This window comes from Crocuta crocuta, unplaced genomic scaffold (genome assembly GCF_008692635.1).
Source record: "Crocuta crocuta isolate KB4526 unplaced genomic scaffold, BGI_CrCroc_1.0 scaffold279, whole genome shotgun sequence".
Lineage (NCBI taxonomy): Eukaryota > Metazoa > Chordata > Mammalia > Carnivora > Hyaenidae > Crocuta > Crocuta crocuta.
The window spans coordinates 6,268,360-6,276,977 of NW_027551570.1; the positions used below are offsets into that span (position 1 = coordinate 6,268,360).

At 49.0% G+C, this 8,618-nt stretch overlaps 1 protein-coding gene across 1 annotated transcript in view; it reads left to right on the forward strand.

Moving 5' to 3' along the window:
- The first annotated feature begins 6 nt into the window (after positions 1 to 6).
- Positions 7 to 8,618, forward strand: part of SH3BP5 (SH3 domain binding protein 5) — a 78,347-nt gene continuing 69,735 nt past the window's right edge. Inside the window, exons 1-2 of the mRNA XM_077750913.1 lie at positions 7 to 197; positions 1,865 to 1,927. Coding sequence (XP_077607039.1) covers positions 60 to 197; positions 1,865 to 1,927 — 201 coding nt within the window. The 5' untranslated portion in view covers positions 7 to 59. The remainder of the gene's footprint in view (positions 198 to 1,864; positions 1,928 to 8,618) is intronic.

Genomic DNA, 8,618 nt, shown 5'->3' on the forward strand with positions numbered 1-8,618 from the left:
GACCGCCGCGCCTCCGGACGCCCCGAAGTCCCCCGCGGTTGGCGTGCCGGTCTGCCTGCATGGACGCGGCGCTGAAGCGGAGCCGCTCCGAGGAGCCGGCTGAGCTGCCGCCGTCGGCCCGGGACTTGGAGGAGGAGGAGGAAGAGGGGATGGAACAGGGTCTGGAGGAGGAAGAAGAGGTGGACCCCCGGATCCAGGTAGGGCGCGCGGGGGGCGCCGCGGGGGTGGGCATCTACACTCGCACTCGCTTCGCAGCCCCCGGTGCCTGAGGGAATGGTGGCCACGTAGCTCCGGGGGCGAGAAGAGAGGGTCTGAATTCCCGGTTTTACCGGGTTCGTGGGGAGGCTGCGGTGCCCGCGTGGATGCGGCCTGATTGTATCGTGGGGATCCCCCGCAGACCCCCGGCAGGATCTGGGGGTCGCCGCAGCGTGCCCAGCGGTTCGGGCGGATGTACAACAAAGGGAAATAGGGGGCGGGGGCACCATGCGGGTGTCGGGGTCCCCAGGGCCAGGCTAGCGGCGGGTGTCGCGCGGCCTCGGGGTCGCGGGTCCGCGTGGGCGCTGGGCGCCGTGGGCGTTGTCCGCCCCTGCAGCGTGGGCTGGCACCCGTGGCCGGGTCGCGAGTCCTCACCTGGCGGAGGTGCGCGGCCTGAGCCATCTTCCACCTCCTCTGATTCATTGTTAGCAAAGGGCTTATTGTCAGCACAGACTCAAACCTTCAAACCGCCGCTTGGCTTTGAAGGGTTGAAAACCCAGCTTTCCCTTGTTATGAGGTCGGGGTGTGAACAGAAATCAGGGACAACTGATGCGCAAAGCTGGCGCGGGGAAAGGGCGAGGGGATTGGCCTGGCTCTCTGTGCCTCCATTTCTGAGGGAGATGATTAAAAAACAATTTCCAAGCCAAGGTCTAGGAGTGACAGCTTAACCTCCTCACCCTATAGGCAAAAAACACAGCAAGTCCCTTTCCAAGACTGGTTTTTCTACCCTTTTCATAAATCATTATATATATATATTGCTTTTAACCATGCGCTACAATTTCTGGAGCCCTAACTGGGTTTTTTAGTGCACAGATCAATTAAAAGCTCATTTAACTCAGCTGTTGCCATTAAATGACTTGTTTTGGCAGATTAGCAAGATAAAGATCAAGTGGAAAAATCTTTGCATTAGGGCGTCTATTAATTAAAATCACTAGTTTGAACTACTAAATCTTGTTTTCCTGGTACGGGGTTTCTGTTAACAAAATCCTTTGTTTGCAGAGTAAAATGAGTCCGCTTGTGCTGGGTACTTTTTACAAAATGTCGGTTTATAAGTATTTTAAGGATCAGGATTAAAGCTATTTTTGTTTTGTTAAAAACAGCTAGGTAGCTTTAATAATTGGCAGCTGAAAAAGATTTTCATCTCTAGAAAAATAACCACTAATGAGTTAATGCCAGAATTCTACCCTTGACTTAAATCATTTCACTGGGTTTATGGTTTTGGCTTGGCGTTATTTTCCTTTATTGTCTTTCTGCAAAATTCTTGCTCTAAGGCAGAAGATCCTGTTTTGATTTGACTTCTGAACCATTTGTAACAGGTGGGCTTACCTGAAGGCACATATCTGCAATAAATACTTGACCTTCTAAGAAAAAAATTCCTAGGACCTTAAGACATTTTTGAAAGGGACATCGTTGAGAAAAAGGTTTCAGAAATACTGACATTCATTTGCTCTTCCATCCAAGGCTCAACTATTTTTCTGAGAATGAATACTGACTCGTCCCTCTTCCTACAAACTGTGCTGGAGTACTTTTGCAGAGAATGAGCTCAGTCCTACTGGAAACAAAAGACAGATCCCTTCAATCTTTAACCCCCCCCTCTTTTCTTCACTAGGGAGAACTGGAGAAGTTAAATCAGTCCACGGATGACATCAACAGACGAGAGACTGAACTTGAGGTACGGAAGGCTGGGTCCCTGTTCCTGGTGAGGTGGTGTCAGTCCTCCTGACGTGAGGCTGCTTGATTTTGTTTTAATAGCTGGAGGATGATTGCTGGCGTCCCCTCCGTGGAGTTGAGCAACAGCCCGCTGTCTGACAGAATAAAATACACTGCTGAGCCCAGCGTGTGGGTGGAACACATGTGGATCCTATTTCACATGTTTTTCATCATGGGAGCTCCATGGGGCCCAAACTAGGGGCTGTGTGGAGCCCTGAAGTTCATGTGTCTGTGGAAAAGCTTGAAAGGATTGAGGGGAGAATTAGCTGGAGAAGACCGAATGAGTTTGCAGAATCCCATAAATATTTTAGGGGGTTCCTTACGTTTGTACTTGGAAATGTTGTGTATTTCCTTAGACTTCTGCCGTTTTTGACTTTCTGTCCTAAAAATTCTCCCCCCCCCCTTCCCCTGCTCATTTCTTTATTGTCTGCTTGCATGTAGAATATAATTATCTTAATGGTAACGAAAAGCTGTTTAGACTAGAAGGGCTTTCCTGCTGGGAAGAATCTTGGGAGAGACTAGAACTTGATTTGAATTTCATGAGCATCTTCCAACGTGAGTGTAAACAGATGAGCATTCTTCACAGCTACCGATTAGTCCCCGGCCCTTTTTAGTAGTGGTTGGTTTTACCATCCATCAGCAAATTTGAACAAGCCCCGCATGTATCTGAGAGCCTGTGAATGATTCTGTCAGAGAGTTGAAGGGATGCAGGCAGCTGTTGGGAGGACCCTTTCTGTAGCAGGAGAACTAGCAGGGAAGGTCACCAGGAAGGGCAGGAAACATCTGGTCCCTAAGAATGAGGGTGGGGGAGATAGGAAGCATCTACTGGGAATACACTGGCAGCCTTGATTTCTGACTGCATGGCTAGGTCCCTGAGGCACCAAGTCTGGGTGTGGCAAAGAAAAGAGATTAAAAGCTTGTTTTCTGAGTTGTGTGTGAGGGTTATCTCCAACCCCTCTATACTGATTGTATGTATCCATGAACCCTGACTGCCCTTCTCCCACAAATGAAGTAAAGCTGCATGTTTATTTGAAATGTTTTGACTTCTGATGAATCAAGGCTCTTTAGGCGATTGAAATCTCTCAGAATCTAACATTTCTAATAATATTCGACGACAAAAACTACCATTTCTGTAGGGCTGGAGAGTTTACAAAGTGTTTTTAGAAGCTGTATCTCCTGTTATGGCAGCCTAGCACAGTGCTAGCCAGCGTGGTAGGCACTGGCGTGCGTGGCTATTTAACTTTAAATTAATTAAAATGATAGAAGATTAAAAATTCAGTCCTCAGAGTAGCCGCCCCTCAAGAGCCTGGTAGCCACCATATTGGACAGAGCAGAGAACAGTTCCATCATCGTAGAAATTTCTGGAGAGCACAGTCCTGGAAGGTGGGGATCTACGTTTTCTCTGGATGAGGATGTGCAGGTACAGGGTCTCCTGGTTCAGTGATAGGACAGAGCCACTTCACTTTCACATGCCTTCTAGCTCTCCTGTTCTTCCATTCCGAGTTATGAGTAGACAAGTTGGAAATCGCCTTTTTTTGTGTGTGTGCACAGAGGATTGCTTTCTTCAGAGACACATTTGTCTGCCTGTACTCCATTTTTTTGGGTCGTGAAGAAGAAAGCCCCATATGGTGCTTACCTTCTGAGTGTAAAATTAGTTCACCTGATAAACTTTGAGCTCTGATTTCACAGTCGTCTTTCTGAATACACTTAAGTATTTGTGACAGGAAGCTGCAGGACAGGTGTTTCCTGCCTTGTTCTGGAGATCACTAGGCAGCGGTGAAGAGGTGGTCAGAGCTGGCTCGTGTTGCCGCCTGACCTTCTCTTGGTGGTGGTATAACTGAGATGGACTCACCAAAGTATAACGCCAGCTGTGTGAGGCATTAAAACTTCCCTACTGGCCACATTAGAAAGTAAAAAAAGGACTGAAATGAATTTTGATCTATGTTGTTTAGCCCAGAATGCCCAGCATCGACTTTCAATATCAAAACAAGTAATGAGATGCTTTACGTGTAGTTCTGTAGTAAGTCTTCAAATGCTCGTGCATATTTTCCACTTAGGGCATATCGCAACGTGAACTGCCCACATTCGCTTGCTTAATAGCTACATGTGGCCCAGATCTAATAGATGTTTCCTGTCGACTCACTAAGGAGCACTGAGATTTCACCCTCCGTGCAGGCACCCTGACATTTGTCACGCTGCCGGAGCCTGGAGGGAAGAGGATGTGTCTGGGGGGGGGGGGGGGGGGGGGGGGGGGNTTGGGGTGGGCGCTCTGTTGGCCACTGCAGAGACGTGGGTGAACAAGACAAAGGCCTTGCCCTTGGGGAGTTTAATTTTAGCGGAGGGTGAGGAGCGGAGAGGTAGATAATTGCTGATCGTAGTAACCGCAGTCAAAGAGGGGAGGAGTGGCTGGAAGACACCTGAGCCGGAGCCTGCAGTGCAGGAGAGTCCCTGTGCAGAGGGAAGCAGATGGAGTGAGCAGTGGGGGTGGTGAGGGGAGTGTGCCAAAAGAAGTGGGACAGATAACAGCCATTTTAACATCGGGGTGGTTCTCATCTTCGTGCTGTTTTCTGTAAAGTTGCTGCGATCATTCACTTCCGTGAATACTGAACCACTGCTCCTAGTGAGGTGGGGCGGGTGCAGAGTGTCGTGACCAGAGATTTACAGGAACCTAACCCTGTGTTATGCTCCTGTGAGCCTCTGGTCGCAACGTTTTTTTGTCAGCCGATCAATATATTACCTTGTTTATGTGTGTTTCTGTTTAAAGACAGTCTGTGTAATGTACGTTGATTCATTAGTGTTGGACTCAGAGGCAACAGCACTGTGGCTCATGCCTGAACAAAGCTTGCCTAACACACGGATTTTCTCCGTAAGAGCCAGCTGCAGCCTTCTTAGTGTCAAGAATGCTCGCCAGCACTTCAGCACTGTGCTTGGGGGCATCTGACTCTCGAGTTTGGCTTCAGGTCATGATCTCACTGATCTTGAATCTGAGCCCTGAGTGGGGGACAGTGTGGAGACCGCTTGGGATTCTCTCTCTTCCCCTCTCTCTCTCTCTCTCAAAATAAGTAAACTTTAAAATAGAAAAAGAAACCGCTGACTCCCCAACACAAAGTGCAAAGTGCAAAAAGTGTGGCACTAAACAGACGGTGAGCGGACACTTGTTTGCAGCATGAGAGCTGAAACAAGGCAGAGCGGCACTTCGTTCAGCCTCCCTGGGCACATGCATGTTGGGCAACTGCAAGTCTGGCCTCTTTGCGTGTCCATGAATGACTGCAAAGCTCCACCAGTATTGATTTTAGAATTACAAATTTTAATGAGTATGGAATCTGCAAATAACGAGGATTGATTGGACGTAATTTCGGAGCCTCTAGGGGAAGAGGATCTTTGGCTTCTGCATTTCCTTTCCCTCTGCTTTTTACTTATGGTCTGGAGCGCCCAGCACCCCTCCTGACTTTGACTCCGATTAAGAGCAAAGTGGTGATGAGGTTTGTTAGCGGCTACTTCACTCAGAATGTGGCACCGTTGTCCCTGGGCAGCCGTGGGCTGAGGCGCGGGCCTGGATTCACCTCCATATCCCGTCCCTTGTGCTGGTGGTTGAAATCGGAGAGTTCCAAAAGGCGTTTGGATGCCAGCCACCTGCCATGTTGTCACTTGGATATCTGCCTCTTCCTGCAACCACGGTTCACCTCTGACATTGTTTAAACAATGTCGTATCCCCTTTGCGCTCTGATTTCTATCAAGAGGGCCAGTCCTTCCAGGCTGTTGATGGGAGTAACCTTTTAACCAGAGAAGCCCTTGGATATGGGCCTGATATTTCAAATTAAGAAGCTGTATTTTTTCCCAGACTTGTTCACTTAATGTTTATTTATTTTTGAGAGAAAGAGACACAGAGTGAGCAGGGGAGGGGGAGAGAGACAGAGACAGAGACAGAATCTGAAGCAGGCTCTAGGCGCTGAGTTGTCAGCACAGAGCCTGATGCAGGGCTGGAACTCACAAACTATGAGATTATGACCTGAGCCAGAGTCAAGATGCTCAACTGACTGAGCCACCCAGGCACCCCCCTCAATGTGTTGATTAGTCAGCTTGAATCATTGAATACTTAGCACCTACTGTGTGCTGAGAGCAGCTAAGGAGAGAGCAGTGGAGAGAATGGACAGAGAATTCCAGTTAAATGATGAAAATACACAGGTTTTATGGTGATATGCCCTGATCAGAAAATAAGGCAGGGAGGGGCCTGGCAGGGTGGGTATTTGGGAGCTCAGAGGATGCAGTGTTACATACAGGGGGTTTGAAAGGCTTCCCTGAAAGCATGTCTGGAGAGAATGCACCTCAGGGCCACGTGTGGGAAGAGCATTCCAGCTAGAGCTAAGCTGGGAGTTGGGCCTGGTCTGACAGAGCACCAGCAAGGGGGGCCCGGGTTCCTGGGGGCGGGGTGAGCCATGGATGCTGGAGTCAGGGAAATGCGTCATTCAGTGTGTAAATGTGCCGATGTACTTCTGCACCTCATGGTATACAGAACTGTCTTTTTTTAAGTGTTTGTTAAAATGAGGATTTCTGAAGCATTGTCATCAAGATTTGCAATATTCCACGACAGTCATTTATTTTGTACCGTGATGTGTGGGGTTTTCATGCTCTCCCTGCTTGTGGGCTGGTCTGGGGCTGGGAAATGGTCAGAGAGGAGGAGGAAGGACCTGACCAGGGCGAGTTGGCTGTGGACAGCTTTTCTGGCTACAAGTAATCAAAAGCTGACTTTTTCAGCCTGCCCTTCCCCCAGGGAGGTAAAAGCAGTTAATTGTAAACGTTCAAGCTCTTTCTCTCACTGCTTGGGTTGGGTGCTTTGAAAAAGCATTTGATTCTGGCCAGCTGTGTTCCCCAAATTTGCATAAGGCCTGCACCTAGAATCTGCCTTTTTCCCCCTTCCAGAAACCAGCAGACACTTTCTCTTTAAAAATAAAACAAAAAAACCCAGCTGTTGTGTCCTTGGAAACATCAGGGTGGGAGAGGAAAGGCAGAGGTGAATTGGAAGCAGCCTGGCCTCTCTCTAATGAATTGTTCGCCCAAGTCAGGGGAAGAGAGAAGGTCTTTTCTGAAAGGACAGTGTTATCACATCTGAGCACTTTCTCCTTCAATGTGTGTGTGTGTGTGTGTGTGTGTGTGTGTGTGTCTGTGCGCACGTGCACGCCCGCGTGTGTGTGTGTAGAGAGAGATACATACATGAGTGAGTGCACATGTGTACTGGGGAGAACGCTATGAGACTCCATTTGTGCTTTGAAGAAGGTCCATGCCGGGACTTGTGTACCTCAGTGAGATCTGGTTTCAGTAGACACTCATGTGACAGTACTGGGCACCCCCCCAACCTGTGGGTTGAGTCCTGTGTGGGGCGCTCAACACAGCCTCACACACGCCCCCTGCCCTCTCCCAGCTTGTGCAGTTACCGAGTAAAAGGCACATGGGTGGCCTTTGGGGAGCCAGGGGCAGCTTTGTTGGAGTGGAGGGACATCAGAGTTGAGGCCTGGAGACCCCAAGTCCTCTGGGAGAGTCAGTTAACATCCCAGGGGCCTGGCCGCAGAGGAGAAAGAGAGCTGACCAGACGCACCTCAGCTCGGGCAGCACTGGGGAGGTGGGGTGGCTGCTTGTAAAGATAAACACACTTGAGGACTTCTCTGGGTGCCTCTGGGTGACTTGAGCTGGAGCAGCTGCCGTCCTCACAACTTTGGCTTGAAGTCTGGCCATCAGCCTGGTAGGATTTAGGGCTTCCTGCTTCAGTGACGGTCCCCCACACTGCTGCCGGGATGTCAAGGGACAGTAACTTTTGACCCAGCGATTGCACATGTAAGAATTTATCCTTAGGGAATAACTAGGCAAGGACACAGGTCCATTAATGTTCATTGCAGCATTGTTTAAAGATATTGGAAAATTATGAATCTAAATGACTATCAATAGGGGATCCGTAAAATGAATACAGCGCACAGGCAGTGGCTGATAGCCTAGGCCTTAAAATGATGACGTAGCTTGTCATTAACATGGTAAGAGGTTTGGATGGAAACAGGTTCTGAAAGAGCACAGTATGGTCCTATTCTAAAAAAACATGTTTATAGGCATAAAAATGCCCGGAAAAGATTATACATGTTTGAGAAATGAGCAATATTCACCGTCTGTATGTTTTTCTTTCTATCTTTTCTTTTTCTTTTCTTTTTTTTTTTTTTTTTTTTTTTTTTTTTTTGTTTTAGTTATTTGCATTGAATTTGTATTACTTTATGGTCAGGAAAAAGTCCAAACCCAAAGTCCTGGGGAAGTTGCGGGCTGAAGGAAGACCGGTCTTGGTATCGGCTGACACGGGTAGAATCTGAGGTCTGGTGACATTTAGAGACACTTGGCTCATTGGAAACTGAGTCACCTCGTCTGTGAATTGAGGTAGTGATTCTTGCCCAAGTCACGGGGTGGCCTGGAGGGCAAGAGGGAGTGTTTTGATAGCCACGCGGCCTGCATGAAGGAGAGGCCTCGTGCATGTGGGACAGGCAGACCCCACTGGGTGCTGATGCAGAGATGTCTCTGACAGGATGTCCGTGGGAGCCAGGCCTGCCGCGGGCCCTGCCAGGGCTCTGTTCTCCTCCTCTACCCTGGCCACCCCCCCCCCCCCCCCCCCCCCGTCCTCT